The following is a 17,655-nucleotide window of genomic DNA, read 5'->3' on the forward strand; positions in this document are numbered from 1 at the left end:
GCGGTCATTCATTCATCTAGCGCCATATAAAAGTTAGACATTTACATAAATCATTATGTCAATTAGCTTCTTATTGTTTTCTAAAATTAATTATTTGAAAGATATCTTGTGTGTTAAAAAAAAGAAAGGCTATTTATCAGATCCCTTTTTAAAGACGTACATATTTGCAGCACATGCCAATACACTGCAACGCAATAAATGGAAAATATTCGATTTTATAAGTGCAAAAGTATGTAGCCTTACTACATTTATCATACGAGAATGTCATCTCGGACTGATATGAAAACGTTTTAAGAACACAGTACATAATATTATCCGCGTGGATTTAAATTGATTCTGTGCTAATGAAATCGTTCTAAATATACATTTCTAAAGCATACGAGTGGAGTCGAGATATAAATATTTTTCACAGATTGACTTCTACGGTGAAGGAATAACATCGTGTAATAAAAATCAAACCCGCAAAATTATAATTTGCGTAATTACTGGAGGTAGGTCCTCTTGTGAGTCCGCACGGGTAGGTACCACCACCCTGCCTATTTCTGCCGTGAAGCAGTGGTAGTGTCGGTTTGAAGGGTAGGGCAGCTGTTGTAACTATATGGGACCTTAGAACCGATATCTCAAGGTGGGTGGCGCATTGGGGCTGTGGATGTCTATAGGCTCCAGTAACCACTTAACACCAGGTGGGCTGTGAGCTCGTCCACCCATCTATGTAATGAAAAAAAGAAAATTGCGGGAATCCAATGAAGCGTAGCTGGGTTCCACTAATCCTTTACAAATATCTTGGTGGCTTCGGTGGTGGAATGCTTAGTCATTGAATACCATATAACTAGTCCTCCCGGTCGACTCTCGATACTTCTAGGTATTCCAAGCAATCAGAGCCGTTCTCGTCAAACCTGTCGAATAGGAGGAAGGTTCGACATGCAACTTAACCCATAGACACAGTCCGCTGAGTTTCTCGCCGCATCTTCTCAGTAGGTCGCGATTCCGATCTGGAGATAGATTCAGCGAAGCATTGCTATGGCATATGTTAGCGATGTTTCGAGCTGAGCCCCGTGAGCTTCCCTTACAAGTTCTGGGAAGCTAGTATAATCCCTTGAGATCCCTTAACCGATTGAGATTTCTACAGTTGATGTTTGGTATTTTATAGAAGGCCCATGATTTACCATGTTGAGTGTGTTGAGAACTAAAACGTGTGATGTGTTAAGAAATAAAATACAACTATTGATAATTTAAGTTACTGGCCAACCTAATCAATTGATTCAGTGTAAATAGTTAATCATAAAAACTCATACATAGAAAATTACCGTGTGAAAGAGCCCACTTAGTCACGTCATGTTAATTTAAAAAAAAAAGTAAACAAATTAATCAAGATAATACAACAAATTGATAGAAAAAAAATTTAAGGTGCTAGATTCTTAATGGGCATCCAATGGTCCGAACGTTAGATTCGCATCGTTAAATGAGTATTATGTACCTGTTTGTTGCTATTAAATATTGTAATCACGCGAAATTGGATATAGATTATTATTTACAATTCAGAAACTCGTCATTTTAATCGAATGGGCGTGTATTTTTTTATTTTGAACGACCTTGCTTAATACATAAAAATGGATCGTTTCACATTCAATGACAGGAATTTGGCTGGAATACAAAAGTTACCCTCTTGGTCTTAAAGCATAAGACGCCCTCCTCCTCCTTGCGTCGGTTTACTCATTACTGAAGGTCATGGCCTTGAAACAGTTTGTTTTTTTATAATGCACCACCATCTGTTCCGAACTGCAGCTGAGTGCAGAGCATCGTGCACTGTGGTATCAAGGGCTGCACGAATCTGGTCCGTCCAACGGCCCGACCCGTTTCCTGCCTCTTGGTCGCTTGCCCTCGTCCTTTCCAGTGACCACCAATTTCTCCAAGATGTCACTGTCTTTCCTTGCAATGTGGCCAAAGTATTCAAGAGTCTAGTCCGGATCTTGATCTGAGCTAGGATGGATACATTGCCGGCGTGCGGTCCAGGGAATACCCAACAAGACGCCCGGTGAATCGTATATATTGATAAAAATTATGATGCAACAGTATTGCATGCGAAAACAGATGGTTGCACCGTAATCCGTTGCGTTTGATCCATATTTGTAAACATCATATTATCAACCATGCCTGTTTGAGGCAGCGACTCTCACGCCGACACAGAAAACCGCCCGTGAAGAAGTAGCAACAATTTTTTTTTTTTTAATCAGTTAGATAAACATAACGCGAGACCTAGCGCCATCACTGTCCTATTTCTGAAGCAACCATTCGTATCAAATTGATAACCGTTATACAATACAATTGAGATATCGACCTCATGTCTCACAGTGGGCAGCTCATTTCCACTGTGATATCTATGGGCTGCAGTAATCACTTAACACTTGATGGCTGTTTCAAATAAAAATGGCCTGAATAGAATAACTAGCGGTACAGAGCAACGGGCTTAATACATAGCATCCGCAGTACAATGTTCTCGTAATGCTAACAGCCGTCTCCAATGGAGGAACATCGCTCAACGTGCGGCTGCCTTGGATGCGAGTAGCAATGACGAAACGCAACCCTGTCCATCAACAGCCACGCCTATTCTGCCAAGAGTATCCGACTAGGAAGAAGAAGAAGCAAGGGGCTCTGCTTGGACGTCCTCGTACCCTGGAAAGCATCTTGCCGACACAAACTAGCAGTTGCACTGTCCCGTCATTCGATTATATGGTCACTATAATATGAAAAGAATGCGCTCCCGTTTTAAAATAATTCCATTTACAATAAAATTTAATGTTTCAGTTGAATTGGTACGCAATTAGTACACGTAAGTACAGCTCATAGCCAGTTAAAATATTGTTAAGTATTTAATAAAATCTGTCAACGGCCAACGGTCATTGAAGCTATTCTCATAAACATTATTGCCTGGTTATACGTAATAATTGTGAAGCGGTTTTATGTGTTTTAATGTTGGTACAAATACTATAATAATGTAACTTTACGAACGAAAATTAAATTCATTTGCTTCAATGAGCATTGTTCTAGCACAGCCTTTCCCAAAGTGGGCGATAACGCCCCCTTGTGGGCGCTGGAGGACCCAAGGGCGGCGGTAAGAGACCCAATAAAAAATTAAGGCATTCTGTAGAGGTCGGGGAGGCGATTTGTAATTTCATCTAGGAGGACTCTTAGACACCGACTGAGCTCTCGCTATAGTGGTTCTTAAGTAGGTGAAAAAATAGGAGCGTTAAAAAATAATTTATTCTCAAAGTGGGCAGTAGACAAAATAAGTTTGGGAACCGTTGATCTAGCACATAGTGTAATCCAATATACTTAACGCCGGAGGTACCAGAACTAACGGCGCGATCAGACTGGAATGCGTGAATCTCTTAAGTCACAAATAGGAGGAATTATAATATTTAACCTATCTGTGAGGATTAAGTGCCGTACTGAGAATAAATTTACGGAAAATTAGGACCAAGGACTAGGACTAAGAAATCATTTGCCATGAAGACTGATTAGTGAAAACTGCGACAACGGGTGAGTTAAGGAAACGGAATAACAGTAGCTTAAGAAGACGAGGGTCGCGTCCCCCGACCAATTGGCAATGACACATCGTGCAAAGATTTTGTGTTCACAAAAAATATGATGAGTAAATAAAATAAAAATGACTAAACATACCATGCATTGATATTGCCAGTTCTGTATGTACCTAACTCTGTGTAACACAAATAGCTTTTTTATTGCTCAGATGGATGAATGAGCTCACGGCCCACCTGATAAGTGGTTACCGGAGATCATAGACATCAACACCTAAATGCCGCCAACCATATTGAGACATGAGTTCTAAGCCTCAGTTTTATAGCACAATGGTTGCCCAAATGTAAAACCAAAACGTATAGTAGCTACCCGTCCTAGCTCACATATCACTGTGTAATCCACAATATTTCTTGCACGTAAATTATGGCTTACCTTCCAAAATAGAGTCCATGGTCTGTCTATACAGGTTATTCCTCATTTTGACGAAGAACATTTCTTCTGGTCTCTCTGGTAGGTAGTAGACGACGAGCTCCGTGTGAGCAGACACCGGCTTCACTGTCTCGTAGACTGGTTCGCCCTTTACTTTTGTGCAGACTAAGTTTACCTATCAGAAGATTAAGTTATTAAAGCATTACAAAGCGAAAAAACTAATAGTTTCTACTATCGATAAGGCATTTTTTTTTCACAGCCCACCTGATGTTAAGTGGTTACTGGAGCTCATAGACATCCAGAACGTAAATGTGCCACCCACGTTGAGATATGAGTTCTAAGGTCTCAGGTAAGTTACAACGGCTTCCCCACCCTTCAAACCGAAACGCATTACTGCTTCACGGCAGAAATAGGCAAGGCGGTGGTACTTAACCGTCCGGACTCACAAGAGGTCCTACCACCAGTTAAGTTAGTTATATTGTGAGAGATTAAGTTATTAAGTCACTACAAAACCAAAATACTAGTAGTTTCTACTATAGATAAGGCATATCGTGAGCCCATACGTATGGGTACCACCATTCTGCCTATTGCTGCCACAAAGCACTTATTCGTTCTCAATTTTTATACAATATAATGAGTACTTCGGGCTCGCGTCTTAAAGTAAGTCAGAGTATTGACGTTGTGGTGTTATGTGGTTCGAATAATAATTGATTATCTCATTCTTGTCTGATTGAATGATCAATGTCTAGCTTTGAGGCAGATACGCGAACTTGGCATTTTTAAACTATACTATTTCTGCATTTGTAATAGCATATTATCTCAAAAATCATCATCTCAGTCAAACTGATCAATATGCAGAGGCAAGAGAGAACCTTAAGAGACTCCTAGATAAAACAAAGTTTTCTTAATGGACATGTTCTAATACGGTGTTTCCCAAAATGAGACCCACTCCCCGCAAAGGGGCAATTTGTTAATTAAGGGGAGCAATCCACTAAATTAATATAGAAAACCTGTATTAAAAAAATTTTGAATTTGAATTTCAGTTTTTTATTATATGTTTTGAAATATTACTTGCTGTGTTCTGATAAAAATTTCATAGTGATTTCTTCCTAAATCCTATCATTTGTGTTTCTTAAGTGAACAAATCAATTTTATAATGTTAAAAATTATTTATGGGGCGTATAAAAATTTTAGAAATGTTACAGTGGGGCGTGACACAAAAAAGGTTGGGAAGCACTGTTCTAATATGTACTTACATGAGGTCCATAATTTTCGGAAACCCTTAGGAATCGCACCCAATTGCAGTGTCGAACTTGGATGCCGCCTGTCGTGCACACCTCATCAAACAGGCCGAACCGGTGTCGAACCTGCGTAGTAAGAGAACGTTAATGCTGTATGTACGTGTCAACTTTTATAGGCTTGACAAGCAGCAAGTACAGCTGCTATGTTCCTCTAGGACCAACATATCTCATTCACTATGAAGGAATAATTTTCAAATCAAAAAGGAAAAATGTGTGTGTGCACACACGGTAGAAGTGAAACATAAAATATAAAAATAATCGCAAGGGTCAACCACTCCGCCGTGCAATGGAGCAGCCTCGCCCAGGGGGAACCGCCTGCATCGCGGTATCCCGACGCCAGGTAGGTATGATTTAGCAAGAGAAATACGAGAACGTCTATCAACTGTGTAGCATCTTGTCACCGCGATTCAGGAATTGTTGAATTTACGCGCAGCGAAGTCTGTTGATAACAAACTAAATAGAAATAAAATAAACATGGCGCGTAACGGAAGAAATTAAGATGGCGCGTAACCGAAAAACGTTACATACGTTTTTCCTCCCTACGTCGATAAAGAAGTTTCACTAAAAAAATCGCTTTTTATCAATTCGTCTCTGAACTAGAGAGTCTTCGAGAACTTCGAGTCTCGAGTGTAATTTTAGATGAATTATTTAAAAAAAATCCTACATTATAGCCGTATAAATAATTATCAAACATAGAAAGAAATACAACTTGGCCCGATTCGAAGTATTTTAAGACGGACCGTATGACAACAAATGGCAATTGTAAATTAAATACAAATCTGCGTTAATAATCGTTTTAGTATATTACTACCATCCCATTAATCTTGGCCACAAAGCGGTCATTACGTTTTCATAGAAAGAACAAAGGAGCTAAGACCATAATTAACAGTAATATAAATATACACTAGAAGTATAATCTTCGAATTAATTAAAATCACTTTTACGGCTTAATATCACGTTTTTAGTATCACTATTATATAATATTATTCCGGTCATTTCGAATAGTTAACAGTTTTCGGGGTCGTGAAGTCATAATACGTTTCAGTTTGAAGGGTGAGACAGCCGTTGTACTGTAAAGCTTCAACTAAGAACTCATAACTCAAAGAGGATAACGTTGACGTTGTTGATGCCTACGGGCTCCGGCAACCTCTTAGTATCAGGGGGGCCGTGAACTCGTCTACCTATCTAATCAATAACAAAAATATAAAAATCACGGAAGAGTAACGTGTTATTTGTCGACATTGCTATATTCTGCTAACTAGTACCATTTATTTTTCTGTGAAATTTATTTCTAGACCTACATTTCATTTCACTTGGAGCGAACTAATAGTATCTTCAGATATTCCAATTTGTTTACCTTGGGTTTACATCACTGAAGTATGAAACCTAAAGTTTACATCTACACGGTAAGACGATTCCAGGTGGCAGATAAACACCAACCATTTTCTCTATTAGATCTAAGATGTTTTTTGACGTGACAACGTCTTATAATTCGATGGAGCTGGCTGCACGCACGAAAAAACATGACCCATTGAGGCGTTCCATTTAAGGCTTGAAGTGCAAGCGAGAGCGCGCAACGAGCGACAAAGAGGCACAATCGGCCTTCGCGTTCGGCAGCGCTCGACCTCTGTCTCTCGCCTACTTGAGTGAGCGATACATCCACGTGGACAGCTGCTATACAATAATACATTTACATGTTTTCGTCAAGTATGAAGTTCAGTGAAAAGTGAATGTGCTGTCAATTTGGTTTCCGAAGGTTTGGGTAGCGAAATGTTTTATTTTATCAAATCTTATAAAACATGCAGACTTGTGTTCTCGCTTATTCTTCACGTCCACGAATTGCTACGGAAATCTAGCTAATGTATTTATAACTATTCAAAGAGTTTGAGTTGCTACGCTAAAGAGATAAACGCAGGTTACAATCATAAAGCTACTGTTCGAGATTAAGTTTTGTAATTCCGAGAACGAATGTAAATTTTATGATACGGAATTAATTTTATTTAAACACAATCAAATGAAACAGTCGTTTATAATCTGAATGCACAACATGTAAAACAGTGGATAGTGAGCTTAACCGCATTATCATAAAAGCAATGCAGATTGCGCGCATTTCTCTAATCAGACCTCTCACAGAATAATATTTATCGAAACAGATGTGTCCCGTTTTAAAATTATATCATTGAACTTTTTTTGCTTTAACGCGTTCGTCGGTGAAAGATTGTTTTTCTTACCGCGAAGTCTAATCTTGGCCACAGTTGCACGTCATTGGAATTTGGTCTTAAAGCACTCCTAGAGGTCTTTGTGCAAAATTCCAAGTTCGCGAAATCTTTGTAATAGATGGATAAACACTGGGTGGTCCGTCGGCACCAATATCTCAGATTTATGAAAATTTATGAGATATAGACAAAAAAATTTTAGACAGAAGTGCTGTGTCTGTCAATAGCGATACCTTGTGATGATTACACCTGCTTTGTCTAAATTTACCAAAAAGAAAAGATTATTCAATACGCTTGAAACAATTTTAAAGGTATAATTCATTACTTCGGAAATTGACTCGTCGTAATGAGAGAATGTTAACCGATGCCATTAATGATCTATCGTAATTAAGACGTTTGATGAATTACGAAAGTCAGAAGTCGTGACGATATTAATTATATTAATAATCATGTTCGTGTTTCGTCGAATATTTACGTTTTCATCATTTTACTGCAGTCGTAAAATAAAATCAGATGAATCGAACTTAATGATTTATCTCTATAATAAATGAAAACACCATTCATATTGTCTCTTGTCTATTTCCTACGATGCTTTTCAAAATAATTAATTTCTGTCACGTACTGCAATTTTTCATGAGGTTTGAAGTATATATATTCCTTACCAGTAGGTGATGGAGGCGATAATTGTTATTAATTTTGAAGGAACAACACACTCATCTAAAAAAATGAATCATCGTCATCATAATCTCAGCCTTTCCACTTCCCACATTGCACTTGCCAATGAATAAATAACTCAATAAAAAACGAATAGTATGCAATAATTATCTATCTACTAAAAGGCAAAAAGCAAAATAGTTTCATACCCATTATTTTGTTTAGTATTATACAAGTATTATTATATTATTATAGTATTACAAACGATAATAAATTTGTATTGACACTAATCAAGACAAATCTAGTGCGCTCAAAAACGATAAGCTAGCTAAAAGGTATTTAGTATCGGTTAAACGGTATATACCTTTTAGAGTCTTGACGATAAAAATTTCCCAATTTCATGCTTTTATAAATACCCCTTAATAACACGCATGAAAATCTATGCAATTAAACTTCTTCATATAGCTCTATGAAGATACAGAACATTCTAAAACTAAACTGAACTAGGTTTTAAATCTTTACACAAGATAGTACCGTACGTATAACACTTCTATTTTTTTGTTAATCTTTGAGAATTAGATATCTTTCAAGTAACCGCTGTACCGAGGTTACTGGTACGTAATGACGTGAAAATTACTTCAAACATGAACAGCAAGACAGCAGTGAGCCGCAAAATTCAATCCGACAATCAAATGAATGGGATTTAAGGATATAACGAATGCTGGGGTAATTTAATTCTTCGAGTCTAGTAACGCGTATTGTAGAGAGAAACGAAAATCATTACCGAATTAACTCAACAGAATGAAATACTATGAAACTGTATTACTATCAGTCCAACCAATCATTAAACTTAACTTTCTTACTTAATTTGTTTTTTTTCCTACCTAAGCTGATAGCTTTGAGAGGCTATTTCAGCGTAACCTTAACTAGTAGGTGAGCTCACGGGCCTCAAACCGGAGTCATGCTAACACTGACCCTAAAAAGAGCAGTGCTTCGCAGAATCTACCACCGGATCGGAAATACGACCCACTGAGAAGATCCGGCGAGAAACTCAGTGGGCTGTGTCTATGGGTTAATTCGCTCGTCGAGCCCTTCGTCGCAAGCCACGGTTTCGACGAGGACGGTGACCGGCTTACTAATAATACTCTTTACACGGTTATAAGAGTTCACAGACCATGTGGTATTATTTTGTAAGGGGTGTTCCTTTAAAACTAGAACTCATGACTGCGATGCGATAGAAACAGACCGTCGTATCACCAGTTTTAACTTTATAATGCTTTTTTTAGTTGAAAGATTTGCGACACTACTCGCTGTGATTGTGGATTATTTAAGTGTTAGCAAACGTTGGGGAGCGCTCGGGCTGTTGTTAGGAAACCCTCCCCTACCTAGTGGGCTCTTGATTTCGCTTACCCGTTCTAGCTAAATGATAAGGTCTACAAACCAAACGCAGTCGCTTCAATTCAAAAAAGTTATAATTACAACTGCACTAATTGTTACTCTAATTGGTGGTAGGAAAAAATCGATTATCCAATTTACGTAACAAGAAATCGATTTTCTTAGCTACCATAGTTTAGTTTAGATTCAATTCTGGTCTACAACTCCTACAAATCAATATTCAAACGACATTAAATACGATATAAAATATGAGAACCGATTGATGATCACGACGTGATCATATCGATAATAAATATGTAAATTGAACGCTAATATTGTGCGAGATTAAGCTCGTTAATTTTCAATACAAAAAATAATAAATATCAATTTGTATGGGAACAAACATGATCTTGATTAAATTATTTTATAAGAGGAATATATTAGTATAATATAAGAATTATATTTATGCGTAAAATATTTTTGACTTATGCGATCGCCGTGTTTCTATTTATTGACGTAATTGAACTTTTTTAATATTAATACTAATTTATATTATATTATTTCAATGTTGTTGCATAATCTGTAGGCACGTTGAAGTAGTCTGTGCAGATTAAATATCGAATTGAATCCCGTCCAGCGAATAGCTAAGAAATTTTTTAATTTTTTTTTTACCTCCTTGTCTTTGGCCGTATGCCAATTTTACAATTCAATTACGAGATTTAAGATTTAGTATCATCTACGTATTAGTATATTCTGGCTAGTCTTGGACGTAATTAAAACTATTTTACAGCTTAATCTTGAGCGATTAAACTATCGACGACATTCCGTAATCGGCTGTGACGACGAAAACTGCAGCCATTTAAAACGTCGGATATAAAATTAAATGATAATGATAAAAACGAAATTAAACCGTAAATGCAGTATTAATTAGATTCGGATTTGTTCGTAATAGTGTTTTTAAATGTACATAACAGCTTTTAGAAATTAATTAAAAATATAGCTTAATTTTGTCGGCGGTTAATTTTCATTAAAATCGAAGGTGTATTGTAGAGTCGGGAGTAAAAGTTCGGCATAGCTTATTGCTTAATAACGAATAAGAGAGCTATTATAACCAACTTTCTTTTTCTCCCACTTTGAACGTTATGATTAACAAATTTGCTTACCTTCTGTTAAAATTGCAAAAACAATGTTTAATGGTAAAAAAATAATGATACTTAGTGAAAAATTCTCTAATGAGTTTCAACCAGTAATAAATAAAATGACATTCCTATATTATTATTATTATAATGTTCTGTGAGCATTAATTCTACTTGAAATTGTTAATATTCAACAGTGTGACCATACTCTACGATTTGTCTCTCTCAGCTCCGTGGTGAATAAATCCGTAACGTATAAATGTTTTTCATTATATTTTTAAAATACTGTATAATGCTGCCTAAAAGAGTGAATCGAACCCTAAAAGCCGAATACAGTTGCAACTATTCGATCATGATTAAGGCAGGTTCCGACAAAAAAATCACGCACCATTCAAAAGACCGCCTCCTCCGTCCGTTCTAATCGTTTTATTTTGATTTCTCGATGCCATAAATCAAGGGTACCGTTAAACCCGAAACGACAGTCTGGGCTTCTTTGTGCTGTCCACGTTTTTGCACAAATGACGCACACTCTAGTCTCTGACTAACGCAGGGAGAGTTAGAAAGAGAAGACTGAGTGAAAAAAAAACATATGTTCATTATAAAATGTATATAATGATAGTTACGTGTTAGATTTTTTAAGTTACTAACATAGATTATAAGTAATTACTACTAACAAAAGGTCATGATTTAAAAAAAAAACTGAAATAAAGTATTAATAATAATAATAAAAATAACATCGTGAATAGTGTTACATAGTAGGACATGTACTCTAAAAATTGTACTGTACTGTAAAAACTGAGAACTTAGACCTATTATCTCAAGGTAGGTGGCGGCGTTTACGTTGTAGATGTCTATGGGCTCCGGTAACCACTTAGCATAAGGTGGGCCGTGAGCTCGTCCAACTACATAAGCAATAAAAAAAAACGTGTTTTGAAGGCAGATACCCCTTTTCTACTTCATAGAGGTCGATTCTTACTATTGAAAGACAAAGAAAGTTAGTTTCAAATATTTACATAAACAACACGTACAATCAGTCTACTAAATCAAATTGTAATCACTGTCTTTCTATTTCAATCATAAATCAATCATTGGTCGCGATTTTTATTACTCAAATACAAATTTGGGAATTGGCATGCAAAGCACAAAGTACCTATATGTAGACAAATTTGTAATTTACTAGAGGTCCCGCAGTAGTCGAAATTCGACTATAATTAATTGGAATTGTAAGTTTGTACACTATTATGATTGTATTTTATACTTCTATAATCACAAATTTCGCCAAGGCTTCACTATAAAAAAATATTAATAAAGACAAACAATATTTAATCTATTTTCTCAATTTGACCACAGACGTCAAGAACAAAAGTTTGACAATAAATAGTATGCATGCGTGTGTGCGTCAAATACATGGTATGTAGTGTGTGTAATGTTTTCTTTATTGATTTAATGTACCTTTTATGCATAATTTAAATAAAAAATTAGCATTGTGCACTTCTTCTCTATATTCTCTATAAGTGTGGAAAATTTCATACTCCTCCGTCCGCGCAATTTTCTTAAAAAGGGATACAAAGTTTTTGCTTCACGTATTAATATATAGATAAATTAATAAGCATCTGTGGACTGCAGTCAATTTCAACGTGAAGCGAATTTGATTTCATTGTTTTTATTTGCTTAGAATCTGAAAGGTACTTTTTCAATTACACTACGCAGTTAACTATCTATAGCTAATCAGCATTCTAAAAGATAACGTTCTTCATGAATTCAAATCATTACACAATAAAAACACAGTTAAAATTAGTTATAGCTTCATGCTCATTCTCTGTATAATCATTCGTATCACTGCTTGTTATTGCCATAAATCATTATAACGATAATAAAATGAAAATAAAAATGTTATGAAACGCGCACTGCACCCCGTCCGTTAGTTTATTAGGGCAACACTGTTATTCCGTCCGCGGACGAAGAAACACCGATTCCATTACAACGAATGCCGCAATCGATTCAGTATCGATTTTTAATCAATCACCTAAATGGTCTCTATCAAATTTAATTGACGTCAATCGTAAGGGAGTCCAGAATGCGTTTCTTTATCGATATGAAACAATTATTGAGTTGTGCGTAATGGGAAACGTTCCAATTACGATTTTTTTCTCTGTTTGTTCGATATCGATTCCGTTTTTTTTTTCTTGAAAGACGGTATCAATATTTCATTTAATCACAACCACTCGTGGTCGAACAGTAACTGTTATGTTTTCAGAAGATCGTTTTCAAGAAAGGAGCACGCACCGCTCGTTTTTGGTAGGTACATTGCCAATTTGTTTGGAGTAAAAAATCGCAATTTGTCAATTGAAATTTATAAATTAGCTATCGAAGCTTTTTACCAGTAGACGTGAGCACATCTATCGAGTGGGTATTGAACGGTTTCCAGAGGCCATAGACACCGAAATGCGAATGTCACCATCTAACTTTAAAGTAGTTATTTTCAGAAGGTATTTATTTGGAACAGTATTTTTAAGACCGCGCTTGATTGGTTTGCAGACGAAAGAGTCCGCAAGATACTGTCTGAAAGTTCGTACTCAATATACCCTACTACTACATACAGGTTACAGGAACATATTGGCTTTGAACACATTTTACATTGAATAGAGCGGGAACTATCAGTAGCCACGAGGAGCTATTCAATCTCCACCTATCTCTATCTCCACTTGTCTAGTTAGGTGGGCGAATTCACGAGGCTCAGCATGAGAGAATTGCCAACATCTGCTCTAGCAAGAACAGTGCTGAATCTATAACCGGATCGCAATCACGACCCTCTGAGGTGGAAAAAGCGGGTGCGAATTTTTAGATAAGATTTAAAAAAAACCATTTGAGCACCAGTTATGCAGTTTTTTACTGGTGGTAGGACCTCATGAGAGTCTGCACGACTAGGTACCACCACCATGCCTATTTCTGCCATGAAGCAGTAATGCGTTTCGGTTTGAAGGGTGGGGCAGCCGTTGTAACAATACTGAGACCTTAGAACTTATACCTCAAGGTGAGTGGCGTATTTGCATTGTAAATGTCTATGGGCTCCAGTAACCACTCAACACCAGTTGGGCTGTGAGCTCGTCTAAACATTCAAGCAATAAAAAAAAACAAAAAAAATGCATTCTAATTGACCAGCCGTTGCATTGAAGCTTTGGAAACTTCAACATTTATAATTCATCATTATCTGCCAATGGGTTTTGGAAACCACTTAATACTTTGCCTTGAACTAGTTTGAGCAATTTCACTATTAAACAATGGCAAGAGAAATATTATAATGTAGGTATTTGGTATATAAATGATATCACAACAGGCTATTTGGCTGTATCACGATTTTTAAATTAAATACCAGAAGCTCAGTCGAGGGCGTCAAGTGAATATCTGCAGATGCACGTTCGTATAAGGGACCTTGTACACTGATGAAACGAATTCTTTTAAATATCTATATAAAAATTTAATCGAACTTTAACCAATTTTTTTTTGTAGCTGAGATGGGTCATTTGTTGCCATATTAATTAAAATAGCCCATAAGCAGTCCAGTATAAAGGATTTCGAGGAGTCGGGTCTGGGGGGCTGGAGGGAACGCTATCATATACCTGTATAATATATGTACTTTTTTTGATATTCATTAGACTTGGGTTCGAAATTCTTATAAAAAAAACTATTCCCTTGAAATTTAAACGGTAGAATTTCAGGATTTTCCAAATATGGTATTTACTGGTCGAAAATGCGTTAAGTACTCGATCGATTAATTGTTTGAATTTTTAATGAAATACCTATTATTAATTGACAGACGAGATGGTGCAGTAGTTTGCACACTTGACTTCTGCGCTGAGGTTCGTGGGTTCGATTACCGCCTCAAGCAAACATTAGTGTGACGAACGGGTTTGTTTGATTATTATCCCATTCTTTAGTATCTATATACATATTTAAAACTAGTTTGGGGTAAATGGTCGTGGGTGACTACTCCTTGATTATTATTATTATATTACTTACCGGTGACTATACATAAAATAAATGCGGAAAAACTTCTTGAGATATTTAATATGATAGAAGTCTTAGGTATTTATTATTACGAATATTCTATCCTTCAGGATAGTAGGACAATAGTTCCAGTAAGTACAGTAGCTTCACTTTGAAATACTTAAAAAACCTGAATACAATAGTGTTATTCAATCTCACAGTACGATCCTTTCTTTTTGTCTCAACACAAATAATCACTTTCTCATTTTCATATATAGTTTCATTTTTTTAAAACACTGTTAATTTTTAAGGACCATTCTGAAACCTCTTTAATAATTCACAACAAATTACATACAACGTTTCAAATCAACGCGCTCGGGTGAATTTTTTTGTGTAGACGTGTTTTATTCATAAATAAAATACTCAAAACTAAAAGATCAGACGAGTCGCGTGATGGTGAGTGGTCGCTGTTTTTCATAAAGACCGGCAAAACTAAGTCACAGTCTACTAAAAATACTTCAAATTGGTGTAAGCTATGGACAACGTTAACTTAGAATTTATTGATTGAATGAAAATGAAAAGTTTAAATAAAAACATTAATATTCGTAAATGTACAAAGATTTTTCGATTATATTACTTATCATCATACTTCAGCAAATATATAGGAAGTAAAAAATATGACAGGCAACAAAAATACTTACATTGAGCGAAAGTATCACACATTATTTGTTACTTAAATGCGACTTTTGGAAATCTCGATAACTTTACATATTATGTTCTTGAATATTTACCTAATCTACTATGTATGTATTGTTGCTTCGATTGGCGTAGATATTATAGAATATTTTTGGCAAATAATAAAATGTATGTTTCTATGCTTGGCGTTGGTGACACACTTATAAAGCTTTCTGTCATTCTACCATTATCGAACTATAAACTTTAATACCAATAATTTCAAGAGATCGATGTTTTTCATACAATTAGTGATAGTCGTAGTAGGGTAAGGTTGTATTACATTATTTCAATGAATTATAATAAACAAAGTCCATAATCAACGGACTCAATTGCGCATACGACATTTTTTACCAGAGCATTAGATTCTGACCGGGCATCGAACACCGAACATGGGTACCTATAATAGTTAGTTCACTTGACCAGCGAGGTATTTCATTGATGATAATCTGCCCGGCTAAGTGCAGGCAAGTATGCATAATCTTGCTGCGTTAAGATTGAATTCCCTAAAAAAAATAGCGAATTTCTTTATTTCAATGTATATTATAGCAATAACTTTTATCTCGTAATTGAAAAGAACCTTTTTTTTATTTTCCTTTAAGGACACGTCACTAATTTTAAGACATCGCTTTTAAACAGAAGCCGAATCGAACGTCCGGGCCTGAGGCTTGCATGCGCCTGCGTCGTGTTTGTACGCAAACTTAAATAATGGCCGCTTTCACTGTAGCGACTGAATTGTATCGCAATCCTTTAATGATAATTGAAGTAGCCATTTGGAATACCGTAAATATTATTACTATATTATATATTTCTTTGGAAGTAGCTTATTGTATAATTTTATTATTTACTTTACAAAATAAAAATTAGTATCATAAATTAATTATTAGATTTGTAGGTACTATATGCTTGAGAATGGTCTAGTTTCTGCACCTCTTCGGTAGGCAGCGGTTTGGCTCTGCCCGTGGTATTGCTGAAGTCCAAGGGCGACGGTAACCACTCATCGGCCTACAAAGGCAGTAAAAAGTTTATTTTCCGCATCTTGATGAGAATTTTCTTGCTGTTACTAAAACTCTTCTAAAAAGAATATCAGCTCTCTCAAGTTGGTGAAGCCCTCTGAAAGTGATCTAGGAATTACGAGATATTTTCTCAGCTTAATTTTATATTAAAATTTTAAAACTCACTTACAAACTAATGTTTTTTTTTTTATAATAATAAAGATAATAAAATCACTCCAATTAAATAGTTAAAACCAAACTTTCAAAATAGTACCCAAAACTTACAAGATCTGAACACGTAATAGTTATGCGTTCAAGATTGATCGTCGCGTCGGAAACGCGGCTTTATTTCTAAAGGTATGATTGCACTGTATGCAACGATCAGCCCGGAGCGATTATTTGCTGTGCGGCCACCAAATTGCGCTCCGAAGGCGAGGGTTCGTCTGCACGTTTTATTCCAACACGAATATAGTAGCCAGATGATCTTGGAATTTATAAGCACACAAGGTCTTTACGGTCATTAAAGTTTCGTTGATTCATTATGATGAAATTATTTTTCGAGCCGTTAATATTTCATCGGAGTCTTATTGGTGACATATTAAATTTGAGGGCCGCGTTAATAATGTCAACGCCCACCTAATCGTCAAAGAAATAAGTAGATTTGCGGATGATTCGTGAGCTTAATAAACCTGATCACGCAGGAGCTAGTCACCGTCGACGTCCTAGAAACGTCCTTACGGATCTATCAGATCCAATAGTCCTTGAATTAGACGCCCTTAGCTCGTCAAACTCGGCAAAGAGATCAACATGAAACCTAACCTAAGCATCAGTCCGCTGATTTTCTTGCCGGATCTTCTCAGCGGGTCGCGATTCCGATCCGGTAGTAGATTCATTCGCGAAGTAGCTCCCCTTGAGTTGTTAGGTCTCCTTTGGAGGCGCTCGGGCAGCTGTTAGCAAACCCCACTCCTCCTGGCTGAGCCTGTGCTCATTCATCTGTCCTGGTGAAACTGGAGAGGCCTCAGGGCTACCAGTAATACCACATACATAAAAAAAGCTTAAAAAAACAATTAATAGGTAACGTTTTTTGCAACTATTTAAAAAAAGGTTTTCTTTGCAAATGTAATTTATAAGAAAATGCTATTTATTGTGAAACACTTGTCATCGTTTTCTAGAAAAGCGGTTAAGAATTGACTCTGCAATATATTTGATAAACAAGTGCTTTTAGGAATGAATTTGGAATGTCGATATCATACGATAGTGTTGCTCAAATAAAATGCAGAAAAAACATTCG

The 17,655-nt window shown here is 36.3% G+C and overlaps 1 protein-coding gene across 1 annotated transcript in view; it reads right to left on the bottom strand.

Moving 5' to 3' along the window:
* Positions 1-17,655, bottom strand: part of LOC101741637 (zinc finger protein 177) — a 101,023-nt gene that overhangs the window by 36,250 nt on the left and 47,118 nt on the right. The window contains exons 2-3 of the mRNA XM_021350169.3: positions 5,226-5,336; positions 3,973-4,144 (exon numbers count right to left, since the gene is read on the bottom strand). Of these exons, the coding sequence (XP_021205844.2) occupies positions 3,973-4,144; positions 5,226-5,336 (283 nt within the window). The remainder of the gene's footprint in view (positions 1-3,972; positions 4,145-5,225; positions 5,337-17,655) is intronic.

The sequence above is a fragment of the Bombyx mori genome, chromosome 12, assembly GCF_030269925.1.
Source record: "Bombyx mori chromosome 12, ASM3026992v2".
Lineage (NCBI taxonomy): Eukaryota > Metazoa > Arthropoda > Insecta > Lepidoptera > Bombycidae > Bombyx > Bombyx mori.